The sequence below is a fragment of the Hakea prostrata genome, chromosome 3 (genome assembly GCF_041222555.1).
Source record: "Hakea prostrata isolate BN-2017 chromosome 3, UWA_Hpros_2, whole genome shotgun sequence".
NCBI lineage: Eukaryota > Viridiplantae > Streptophyta > Magnoliopsida > Proteales > Proteaceae > Hakea > Hakea prostrata.
The window spans coordinates 15,770,936-15,784,514 of record NC_142602.1 but is presented as its reverse complement, the minus strand read 5'-3'; the positions used below and the strand labels follow the sequence as shown (position 1 = coordinate 15,784,514).

General features: G+C 37.6%; 1 protein-coding gene across 2 annotated transcripts in view; it reads right to left on the bottom strand.

Moving 5' to 3' along the window:
• Positions 1–13,579, bottom strand: part of TIC40 (hydroxyproline-rich glycoprotein family protein) — a 45,913-nt gene that overhangs the window by 28,277 nt on the left and 4,057 nt on the right. Inside the window, exons 3-8 of one of the 2 annotated variants that reach the window (XM_089149418.1) lie at positions 13,425–13,482; positions 13,264–13,281; positions 11,709–11,967; positions 7,156–7,262; positions 7,001–7,067; positions 6,171–6,249 (exon numbers count right to left, since the gene is read on the bottom strand). In XM_089149418.1, coding sequence (XP_089005544.1) covers positions 6,171–6,249; positions 7,001–7,067; positions 7,156–7,262; positions 11,709–11,967; positions 13,264–13,281; positions 13,425–13,482 — 588 coding nt within the window. The remainder of the gene's footprint in view (positions 1–6,170; positions 6,250–7,000; positions 7,068–7,155; positions 7,263–11,708; positions 11,968–13,263; positions 13,282–13,424; positions 13,483–13,579) is intronic. The other variant, XM_089149419.1, reaches the window with a different exon arrangement.

The following is a 13,579-nucleotide window of genomic DNA, read 5'->3' as shown; positions in this document are numbered from 1 at the left end:
GGATGATACTTGGGCAATTGTTGATGCACGAATACTTGGGCAGATGTTTAATTCATTGGCCGATAATATTATAGATTTGGTTACTCACTTACAAACTGTGAAGGAATTATGGGAGTATTTGAATGTGTTGTATTCTGGTCAGAATAATCTGGCTAGAATCTATGAATTGTCCCAGGAATTTTATCGAGTAGATAGAAAAGGCAGAGATATTACCCAATATTTTGTAGATTTTAAAAGAATGTATGAAGAACTAAACTCTATTCTACCTATCTCCTCTGATGTCAAAACTATGCAAAATCAATGAGAACAATTAGCTGTTATGGGTTTCTTGGGAGGTCTTGGAAAAGAGTTTGAGGCAGTTAGAGCACAGATTCTTGGTAGTGATCATGTACCCACGTTAGCTGACACATTTTCAAGAGTTCTTCGTGTTGCAAGGGAGAGTACCAATAACTCTACAGAAAATTCAGCTTTGGCAACCGTTTCTCGAGGCACTTATGGTGGACAGAATATAGGACGAACTAGAGGAAATAATACTGGAAAAAATCCAAGTTCACACAACTCTACTGACCACCAGGACAAGTTAAGACTTGTCATCATTGTGGTCGTCCAGGACATATTCAACGATATTGTTGGAAGCTTCATGGGAAGCCCCCACACATGGCAAATGCAATTATCACTTCTGAATCAGCGTCTACAACTACTAAAGTTAATCCTGAGAGTAAGACCGTAAAGATGACTGAGGAAGATTATATTCGTTTCACTCAGTTTCAGGCCACTCAACCACAATCAGCCGCTGCCACCCTTGTTCAGACAGGTAATGCTACTGGTTGCCTTTCAACCACATCTCGCCCATGGATCATTGATTAAGGAGCTTCTGATCATATGACCGGGGCTACAGGTATATTTTCCTCTTTTGTTCCATCATCCTCTTTGGTTACACTTGCTGATGGCTTTCATATCAATGTTAAAGGAGTGGGTACAGTTCAACTCACTCCATCCATTACCCTACCCTCAGTTCTTTACGTACCTAATTTGCCATTTAACCTATCATCTGTTCATAAATTTACTTCCATTAATAACTGTTTGGTGAAATTCTTTCCTGGATATTGTTTATTTTAGGATCTTACGACGAAGAAGATGCTTGGTAGAGGCCGTATGTCTGAGGGGTTGTATCTATTCGAGGAGATATCCTCTACTGCTTGTTCTAGTATTTCCATCCCCCATCAAATACATTGTCGGTTGGGGCATCCCTCTCTGGAAACCCTAAAATTGGTAGATAAAAGTTTTCATTCTCTATCAAAGTTGGATTGTGAGTCTTGTCAATTTGGAAAACTTCATCGTGTGAGTTTTCCTCCTTGTATAAATACCAGATCAGACCACCCTTTCTCTCTAGTTCATTCTGATGTGTGGGGACCCTGTCCTGTTAGTTCTACTTCGAGTTCCGAGATACTTTGTTACATTTGTGGATGATTTTTCAAGAGTCACTTGGCTTTATTTAATGAAAAATCGTTCAGAATTATTTGACATATTTTGCAATTTTGTTATTGAAATTCGTACTCAATTTGGTGTTCCTATTCGTACTTTTCGTAGTGATAATGCCAAAGAATATTTCTCTGATCCTTTTTGTAAATTTATGGCTTCTAATGGGATTCTTCACCAATCCTCATGTGTTGACACTCCTCAACAAAATGGGGTTGCAGATAGAAAAAATAGACACTTATTGGAGGTCACCCGTTCTCTCTTATTTGAGATGAAGGTTCCTAAATCCTTTTGGGCTGATGCAGTTTCAACTACTTGTTATCTTATTAACAGGATGGCTTCATCTGTCTTAAAAGGTGGCATTCCTCATTCTATCTTATTTCCTTCATCTCCCTTATTTACTTTACCTCCTCGCGTATTTGGTTGTGTGTGTTACATTCGTAATCATTGCCCAAGGATCTCTAAACTTGATCCTCATGCACTGAAGTGTATTTTTGTGGGGTACTCTCGCTCTCAAAAGGGATATTGTTGTTATTCTTCTGACTTACGAAGATATTTTGTTACTGCAGATGTGTCATTTTTTGAGTCAACTTCTTTTTCCACTGACTCTCATAGTTTAACTGACCTAAATGATGATCTATGTATTTTTCAAAGTGTGTCTCCACAGGGTATAGTTCCTTCCCCTCCACCTCTGCCAGACATCACCAAAGTGTACATGCGCCGGCCAAAACCATCAGCTCCCCCCTCTGCACCTACGGACTCTACCTCTGTGCTGACTTCGTCTGTTGATCCTGCGGACGTTCCTGCCAAATCTGACCTTGATATTCCCATTGCTCTTCGGAAGGGTACTCGTTCTTGTGTTCAACATCCCATCTCTAACTTTATTTCATATTCTACTTTATCACCTGGGTTCTCTATTGCTCTATCTACTATCGAGACTTATCCTATTCCTAAGAATGTTCTTGAAGCCTTGTCTAATCCTGGGTGGGTCAGTGCAATGAACGAAGAATTACAAGCCTTATAAGACAATCAAACTTGGGATCTTGTGCCTTTACCCTCAGGAAAGACAATTTATTGGTTGTAGGTGGATATTCACTGTGAAAGTTAATCCTGATGGTTCTTTAGCTCGCCTGAAAGCTCGTCTCGTTGCCAAGGGCTATGCTCAAGTTTATGGCATAGATTATGTTGATACTTTTTCGCCTGTTGCCAAGCTTACTTCCATCCGTATTTTAATCTCTCTTGCCGCTACATACAAATGGCCCTTGTTTCAGTTGGATGTGAAGAATGCCTTCCTTCATGGAGATTTACATGAGAAAGTGTATATGGAGCAACCACCTGGGTTTGTTGCAACCACCTGGGTTTGTTGCTCAGGGGGAGAAGAATAAGGTTTGTCGCCTCCGCAAATCATTATATGGTCTCAAGCAATCACCTCGAGCATGGTTTGGATGATTCACTACTGTTGTAATAGAATTTGGGATGACTCGTTGTGAAAGTGATCACTCTGTATTCTTTAAAAACTCTGATGCAGGCAAGATCTTTCTTGTAGTTTATGTTGATGATATTGTCATTACAGGAGATGACAATTCAGGAATTGATAGGTTAAAGACCTATTTACAAGAGAAATTTCAGACCAAAGACTTGGGCAAGTTAAAGTATTTTCTAGGAGTTGAAGTTGCCCAATCAACAAAGGGCATCTTCTTATCTCAACGGAAGTATGTACTAGATTTGCTTTTTGAAACAGGAATGTTGGGATCAAAACCCATAGACACTCCCATGGAATGTAACTTAAAGTTAATGCCAGAAGATGGAACCATTCTTGATGATCCAGAGAAGTACAAAAGGCTTGTTGGGAAGCTGAATTATCTGACTGTGACTAGACCTGACATTGCCTTTCCTATCAGTGTTGTGAGTCAATTTTTGTCTGCCCCACGAACATCACACTGGGATGCAGTTATACAAATTCTGAGGTATCTTAAGAAAGCACCAGGACAAGGGCTTCTTTACACTAATCATGGACATAGAAATGTAGAAGGATTCTCTGATGCGGATTGGGCTGGATCACCTATTGATAGAAGATCAACTACAGGCTACTGCACATTCATTGGAGGAAATCTTGTATCATGGAAGAGTAAGAAACAAACTGTGGTAGCAAGATCAAGCACAGAATCTGAGTATCGTGCTATGGCCCAGGTAACATGCGAGATGGTAATGGATAAAACAATTACTCCAGGAATTAGGAATTATTGATAACACACCAATGAAGTTATGGTGTGATAATCAAGCTGCGGTTCATATAGCATCAAATCCAGTCTTTCATGAACGTACCAAGCATATTGAAGTAGATTGCCACTTTGTTCGTGAGAAGTTACTACAAGGCATAATATCCCCCAAGCATGTGAGGACTGGAGAACAACTCGCAGATTTGTTCACCAAAGCTCTAGGGAATACAAGGGTTACCTATATTTGTAACAAGCTGGGCATGAGTAATATATATGCTCCAGCTTGAGGGGGAGTGTTAGAAAAGGGCAATTTAGGAAAGGATTGGTCCATTGAGAGTTAGTGCTTTGCGCTAACTCTCGATAGGAAATAGTGGTAGGAATGAAGAGTTTTATACCAATTGAAATTGGTTTATGCTTTCCTATATAGAATAGACTTGTAAATTAACCTATAAATAGTAAAGTTACTTTGAGGAGTGCAGATAAGAAAAATCAGAGCCTCCACAATAAGTCGTGGCTTCCATCCTCTCCTCTCCCTCATTCCTCACCCTATTCTTTCTCAAATTAACAGGATGTAAGCTACCAAATTGGATTGGTCAGATGAAGAAAGCACCAAGGCGGTCTCCACAAATTTACTTTTTGGTACTACATTTTCCACAAATTAGAAACACATTTAATGACATTTACTACAAATCCCTCCACAATGGCATCCACCCATCCCTGCTCACCAAGAACCCAATTCCAATCCTTCTTGAGTTATTACCTCTTCTACTGATGGAACCTCCATTACAAATGAGCCCTGAAAAAGCTCAACCACCTTGCCATCCCATTATCATATCACATCTCCAATCCTGCAGAGCCCTGAATTACCAAGAAGACTGATGCAGATTGAAATATGAAGAAGGAAAGACCAGAACATTGCTCACATAGTCACATGAACACTGTCATAGCCCATGTTTGCCTTGTGTGGTGAGGCTTCTTAGAACATCCACTGGACCCATCAAGTGGAGAAGGATTATATCAAAATGCTGCCATAGTTTGTTACTACTTTGCTTTTAGGAGTTTGACATGTGGCAGCTAGATTTATCGGAAGTTCATATTATGGTTGTAAGCAAATTCATGGCAAGCACTTTCTGTTTTATTGTTTCTAATTCCGTTTTTGTTATTCATTGCTAGGAACTATGCTGGTGTTAAGTTTGGGAGTATTCCTTTAAAGATATGTAATAGGGAGAACGACAAAATGTTGTATCTGCACTATTCTGATGAACTAATAGTTTTGTTGATTTTTTCCTATAAAGTTTTCTTTTGCACAAAAAAGCGGGGGGGGGGGGGGGGGCCTTTAGTTTATATACTATAATGCCCTTAGAGGCCTCCAAAATTGAATGAACATTACTGTTTCGCAATGCACTATCCTAAGAGACACTGAGAAGTTTGATGTTCCCAGGCTGAGATAGCCAAGATCATTGTTTCTACACCCCCCCCCCCCCCCCACACACACACACACACAAAAATCTAAGAGAGGCTGAGATAGCCAAGATCATTGTTTCAACATGTTGAGATAGCAGTGTGAGAGATTTGAAATATCTCAGTTTCAAATTTCAATAGAAAATGAAAAACGGGTAGAAATTTGAAACTTCAATAGCCAAGATCATTGTTTCAGTTGAGACATTACGGTGAAATTTTGCATTCGTACCCCCATCTTCTTCTACCTTCTTATTATTTTTTTTATTTTTCAATCAATTAAGTGTTTGGACTTCTGCTGCAACCTATCATCAATCTTACTGTAGGGCCGCTCTTACTTGAAGTCACTACTACATTTAAGGCACCCATCATGGAGCTTGAACATATCCTCAAAGGGAGGTTGCCAAAAGTTTTTCCTTATTTCTAAGTCCAACACCAGCTCTGAATGACTAATAGAACGTCTTTAAACAACTCATCAGCTTGGGTCTATTTAACAATGAGCAACTGCAGATGTGAATCTTTCAACCTCCCAAGAAAGACACCCCAACAGTGGGACTGCTTGATACTTACACTATGGAAGAGAACTTCTTATACTTTGCCTCTTTGTATGATAAATATAACTACATTATACAAGAGAAAGGTAAGTCAATAGCAATTAAAACTAATAGCAACACTATTGAATGATGATGCATGCTAGATAAGAGTCAAGGGAGCACAAGAAATCTAAGAGACGAAGAAAAGTTGGACCACAGTGATTTTAGATTGTACTCAATAGATACAGGGTAGTGTTCAAATAAGTGTCTAGGCGTCACATGAAATATGAACGTGCAAGAATATACACGGAAAACACATACTGACACATCATTTGGTACTACACAATATACAAATGGAAGGATTATAACTTCACATCCTACAATACATGCTATGGAAATTCATATTGGTCTACAACTACAAGCATCAGAAAATACAAAACTATATAGTTGGAACAAAAACAAATGTTACAAAGCTACTTACGGATAGACCATCTTTTGCACTGTTGGATCGTCCATCATTTTCTCTAAAGCTTCCACTGACAACATAGGACCTGATTCTTCTGTTCATAAATGCATTACTTAGTTGGGATGTGGAAGCAAATGTTATTCAGAAAGCAAAACGTCCAAAACAGACAGTAGGGGTTGGGGGGAATAAGACCACACAAGAAAAGTATGCTACTTTGAAAAACCAAAGTAGACCTGAGAACACAGCTATCAAATAAGTCATACAACCTGTTGCAAGGAAATATAACAATTCATGCCAATCCAAATGCTAGATCACGTACAGGAACCAAGATAAAAGAACATTCCATATGCACTGTTGGCACAATTCAAGTCTCCAAAATCTAGTCTACTTAAGGAGAAGAGCAGTGATCACCCATTTTTATCAATTTCACCATTTAGTTTTCTACCTCTACCTTCCTAAGGTGTTAGTTATTTCATTCTTTGATCTACTAGCCACGAGGGTTTATTCCCCAGAAATCAGATTGCTCTTCACTATGGTTTTGCTCCTACTGTATCAAGACTTTGTTAATTTTCTTATTTTCCTGCTACTAACCACAAACATGTACTTAAGTTTCTTTAGATAGTTGTCTCTCCCTATTCATAAAATTTCAATAAGATATTACCTGGAAAGGATAATATATATTATAGATAAAGACCAGGGAAAGGATACGACTCATGGATACAGAATAAGTGTCACATTTGAAGATCATATATGCATACAGAAATTAGTCCAATGTAGAACTTCCTATGAAAATCCAAATGCATGCCCATGCTGAAAAAAGCAGTTATAGTTGGGCCTTAACTCACTAGTAGATTTAGGTTGCTCACTAAAAGCACCCATGTCCTGCTTGGTAGAAGCACCATTTAGAGGGGCCTTCAAGAAGTATTCAAAACAAACTACATTAGAATTTCCCATCAGAGCATTCAAGTCCCTACAGAATAACTCAATTACCAGAACTTACTTCCACAGCAGACTGAACATCCTTGAAAGAACTCATCTCTTCTGATTCTTCGGAGCTTTCAAATGGAGATTTTTGTACCAATTCATCTGGGGAAACATCTACAAAGGCTGCATAAAGAAGAGCAATCAGAATCTCCAACAGGTAGTAGTTTTAAAATTAGATTAAGTTATGAGGTATATAGTAACAACTTGGGCGAACAATACATTAAAACATAGTTATCATGCCTAGGAGTCCAAGAGTTACTTGGGCACCTAACCACCCTGTTGGTGTTGCCTTAGTTTCTTGGCCCTCTCCAGCACCATGGCTGACTTTCTGCCGATAACTATGCATTGAAATACGACAGCAAGGCCTAATATTTAAATTGGTTATATAAAAAAGAAAAGGATAACAACAAACTAATAAATGACATCAATTATAGTGCTTCCTTAGTAAATTTTGTAATGCTATAGAAAAAAATACACCCCATTATAGCCATTGATGTTTTAAAACAAGGGTCCGGAGACTAAGTCAAAGAAGCCTGTAAACCCTAGCAGACAACAATGTCGATGTTCCTTGGGAATCTTGCACCGTACAAGGATAAACAAGAGTAACTTAGAGCTAGCATTGGACAAGATGCCTTTACAAATCATATGAAACAACCAAGAATTGGAGGTCCGTCTCTGAAGAATTCACTCCATCAAAAGGTGAGAGATAGCCATGCAAAAATATAAAGCTTCTCAGCGCTGTCACAAGGAGAGCTACCTGAGAAAGTCATGTCAATCCAAAGCTACTCCATAGAGAAAAGGAAGTGGTCTTCTGAGGCAGGACCAGAAGAAGCCAAGTGCCTTATCTTTGGTGGAAATCACCCAGTCATTTTACAAACAACCATCCAACCTTTTCTTTCTTAGGATCGCAACCAAACCTAGGATTATGCACGCACCCAATCTTTTAACTCAGGCAGGAGTTCTTGGGTTCAAACTAAAGGAATATAAGCCTTTTGACTACACAGATATGCAATATACAACACAAATATAAAAGCTGTCAAAACCCTAAAGTGAATTTACAAGATAAAGATCAACTTCGGTAAATAGTACAAGAACTAGTTGAGAATTGAGATCTCAGTAATATCTCTTTTTTCAGCCAACTGAATATATCAAAGAAAGTACATAGGTACATAATTGAGATCCTACACTACCAAATGTAGGGTTTGAAACCAAACTGCCATTTCCCTGTGGCTGTGGCTGTGTATGTTTATATGATGTAAGGGTTCCATTGAACCTTGCACCTTGCTACTGATTTAAAGACTATAAATAAAATATTAGCATAGTGGGGGGATATGTATGATGGTTCAGTGACAAGTGTAAGAATAGTGGGGGGACAAAGCAATGAATTCCCAATTACAATTGGGCTACATCAATGATCAACTATAAGCCCACATTTATTTGCACTTGTAATGGATAAATTAACCAAAGACATTCAAGACGAGGTCCTTTGGTGTATGTTTTTTGCTAATGATATTGTGCTAATAGATGAGACTCAAGTGGGGATTAATACCAAGTTAGAATCATGGAGAGCAGCTTTGGAATCAAGAAAGAGGCTTTAAATTAAGCAGAACAAAGACAAAATATCTAATTTGTAACTTTAGTCATGATCAGGCAGACAATGAAGTGGTGAAACTTGACGATAAGGAGATTCCTCAGAGTGATTCTTTTAGGTACTTAGGTTCAATCTTTAACAAACAAGGTGATATAGAGGATGATGTTTCCCAAATAATTAAAATAGGGTGGATGAAGTGAAGAGGTGCGTCCAAGGTCTTGTGTAATCGACGTATTCCATTAAAACTTAAAAGAAAATTCTATAGGACCGTCGTTCAACCAGCTATAATGTACGGTGCGAGTGTTGAGCTGTTAAAAAGAATCATATAGATAAATTCAATATAGCAGAAATGAGGATGCTAAAATGGATGAATGGCAAAACTAGGAAGGACTAGATAAGGAATAATCATATTAGAGTTAGTCTGGGAGTTGCTCCCATAAGTGATAAGCTTCGGAAAAGTCGTTTGAGGTGGCACGGCCATGTTCAACGAAGACCTATTAATGCCCCTGTACGGAGAAGTGATATAATCCAAATTGAATGAACTAGAAGAGCTAGGGATAGACCTAAGATAACCTTTAAAAGAAGTGGTGAGAAAGGATATGCATAGCTTAGGCCTTGTCTCTAGCATGGCCTCAAACTAAACTGATTGGAAGGCAAGAATCCATGTAGCCGACCCCACTTAGTTGGGACAAGGCTTACTATTGTTGTTGTTGTTGTAAATAAAATATTAGCATGACCCAATATTTTAATAGCCATTTAATTTAGTAGAAGCTTAAAGAAATTGGTTAAATTCTTTTGACTGCTCGACAACTCCCCAGGGACAGAGAAAAAATAATTAAAAAATAAAAACATCACAATCATGAGGTTTAAAATCAATAATTGTTTGTTGTAGTTCATCTTATAATTGAGAATGGGGAAAACCTTTAGATGGCAAACAACCTATCGTCTTATTATGAAACGTATGGCATGATATAAGAGCCTCAAACTTGCGAAACAGTTACTTGTCCTAACATTTGCAATTTGGCTAAATACTATGGCTCCCAAAAAGGGAGAAAACAGCCGAGAAATAAAGGAAGAAAGAAATCATGGTTGATGTAACCCAAACTCTAGGGTTTGATATCAAAGACTAAAATTGGGTCACTACAGTATCCTCTCTCTGAGAACCAGCAATCTTATGGGATTCTATTGAAAGAAATTAGAGTGTTATTACCCAGACAATACCCAAAATGGGATGTGGGTATAAATGCTAGGCCAAATAATATGACCGATGGCAATATTTCTAGGATTAGAAATTTAGTGGATATGGGGTTCCTTTGTGATAAGGGTTGTGAAGAAAATATTTCCTAAGGGATCGGTTAAGTTAATGTTTTATAGTCAAGAGAACATGCAAATCAATCCCATGGAAGATATGGGATAAATTCCTTAAGATGGAAAATTTTAGTTATACGTGTTAGAATAGGCTGACACTTGGAGGGAATGTAGGTGATAATATAGGAAGAGAGAGATCAAGGTTCTTGTTTTAGCGGTCTTGGGCAATACGAAAATTCAAGAAAATAATTATACCCTGAAATCGAACAATTTTAATAGGGTTAAATTAGGATCTAAGGTCACTAGGGTTGGCGGATGCGGCTCCTAAAGTTTTGGATGGACCCAATTATTAGATTGGTGTAGATCTGACCTTGGAATTTGGGTCTCAAGAAAAGTTCAAAAATTCAAGAAATTAAAAAGAAAGGTGGGCCAAATGGGAGAAGAAGAGGGAAGGCTATGGAAGGCTATGGATGGGGTTGGGAATAATGTTCACTTATTTGGAGATGGAAAAAGATTGTTGGTATTGTTGAACTGTTGTAGAAGATTCAAGAACTTGAAGAAGCTTGAAGAAGATGACCTCAAAATACCTACTGTGGCCCTCCCGATAAACCACGACTGAATTGCCGTCACAACTCAAATTTTTGTATTCAATTCAATGTGCCTTTACAATGAGTAAGGTGGCTATTTATAGCCTTACACAAGGAGGGAAATACTTAAGACCCTAACTAGGAAATAAAGACTGACTTAACTGGGGTTTCCTTTATAGACTAGGATCCCCCTTACAACTAAGTAAACAACAGCCACACAAATTAAAGAATTTCACTTGCAGTATAAGCATTAGAAGACCTAATTATCCAAAAGGAAGCTTAATTTAAAATATATTCCCAGTGGCACTAGAACTCACCTAACTGACTCAAACAAGGAATTCAAAACAGATTTGAACTCCAAAAATTAAAATAATTAACTAAGAGAGGGAAATGACCAAATTGCCCCTAAAGGGGTTCAGTCAGCTCCTAGTTGCGCCATCTTGATTGGACCTTGGGGCTCAAATCAGGGTTTCGGCCAGTGGGGAATTTGGTGCCTACATCAATGGTTCAAAAGAGAAGAAATATAGAGTAACAGCATTTTTTTTTTCTTTTGTAACCAACGCAACTACTTTGATGACTCTTCACTAATCACAATTACAATTAAAGTTACTTAAATGTTTAAAATTTTATAAACAAATAATTATACCAATAAGCAACTGATTTAAATCATTAATTTACATACATGATTGTGCCCAGACTACACAATTGAACATTTGTTTGGATGGTTGGTAACTAGTTAGGGTAAAATTTGCAGAACCAGAGACAACTGCAAAAACAATATTTTATCCATATGCTGCCTCTAGCAGAGGTTCAACTACAATAATAGTATAATATCTTCCAAACTATTAGCTTCAGGAGCTGGACATCAAAACCAGACAAAAGAAATTTGCAACTGTCAGTAGAAAATGTCAATCAACAGCAGCATACAAGCACACTGAATAGCAGAAAGCAATTTCAAATGTAATCAGAAGAACAAAATACATTTTTATTTTTAGAAACGCAAATTTAACAAATTTCAAATCATCAAAAAAAGCTCTATAAAAATTAAACAATAACTTCACAGCTAGCAATATTCTCAAATACCATATTTTTTGGATTCCTTCTTTACTTCTGGGTCACCTACGGCTTCTTTTTCTTCTACTGCTTCTACTTTAGTTGCAGGGAGATCTACAGTAACTGCAGCTTTGGAAGAAACAGGGAAAGGTGATGCAGCCGGTGCTGATGCAGTAGGTGTCGGAAATGGGAATGGTGATCCTGGAGGGTAGGCAGCATTGCTGAATTGGTTATTATCTGTGGACATCTGACCCATCATTGTTTTGAAAGCTTGCTGCATAGCATATTTCTGACAGAATAACCAACTACAGTTAGCCCAAAAAACGTAGATTGCAACTCAGTTTTTTATAATAATGGCACTGAACTAGAGGAACATAAACTCTAGTTGCCAGTCAAACAAAGTTAAAATAAACTTGCAATAAGAGATGCACTATAAGAATTGTGACTTCATATGAATAACAAGTAGACCATTAACAGTAATGAGCTTAGCATATAATTTCTTGGAGGCTTCAATTAAGTATGGAATGTGAAAATAATTAAACCTGAGAAGCCACCACAAAAACAACAAAAAATGCTAAATGACTCTGCTAATAAAATCAATAGAGATGAAAATAAATACCGTTTTTAACTAGAATATATAATCAGCTTAATGCCCTGCCAAACAACAACCATCACAGAAACTGATACCACTGTGTTTTACATGGCTTGTTCTCTCTTACCCTTCCTTGCTGTCCTCAAGAAAATAGCAGTATTGTGGTTTACAACAGATTATATGACTGCCAATAAAGGGAAAGCATTAGAAAGGCTCTTCCCCCCAAGCAAATTTTGGTTCAGATATGACATAAGAAATGAGAGTAGAGTAGAGAGTTTCGAAGGACCTCTAGCAGGGGTGGAATCCAACATGGAGGATTCTTGTTCAAGACTCAATAACAATATCATCAAATATAAACAACTGGAAGTGGGTTTTATTAGTCAAATTAGTGTGTATTTGCAGTATGGTTCAAAGTTCAGGATCAAAATCACCAAAATTTCATAACAAGAAGAAAACAATGAGCACTGAAATCACAGGGTTGAAAAACTTGAATGGACCAACAATTGCAAAATAGACCAAAATGTCACTGCAGTATCTCGGTTTAGATAGAAAATCAAAAGGGGGTTGAAATCTGAAAGTTCAAACCTTGATTAGAAGGTGGATATCAATGCAAATAGATAGTCTTTGGGAGATCTTCATGTTGTCTGTTCCAATGAGCATGAGGACAACAGTATTTAAATTTTGAATCCTTATATCCATGGCTCTTTTACTATTTAACTATCAAGCAGCATTCCTGATATGGAGCCATAAAATTCATAGCACATGACAAATGGAATATAATAATGCTTGTATCTACAATAAAGGATGTGCTCTTTAAGATTCTAAAAAAAATATGAGGCAACAAGCTACAAATGAAAGCAATATCATTAATTGTGTTAAAAATCCTAACTGTTAACTATCCTCAGATGGACACCAAAAAAATTCAGGGATCGACAATAAAACTCACCAGGACACATGCATACCTTACGAGGTTAAAGGAATAATCACACTCACCTTTAAGTTTGCTGCAGCCTGGTACATAGCATTCCGATTTGTTAAAATTAGCCCAAAAGAAGCGACAAAATTCAATAGATGCAATGAGATAAAATTTTACATCTAAAGATAATTAATGATATAGAACCAAAGGAATACAACTGATCATTAAAACTTCTCACCCATGAAAATAAAGCTGAAAGTCCGACACCCACTCCAATCCAGAAGAGAGGAGATCCACTAGAAAGTAGAAACATCATCAAGAAATTGTTTGATCCATGTTAACAACCATGATATCAGGGGATGAAGAGAACTGTGCACCTGCACTATTAATAAG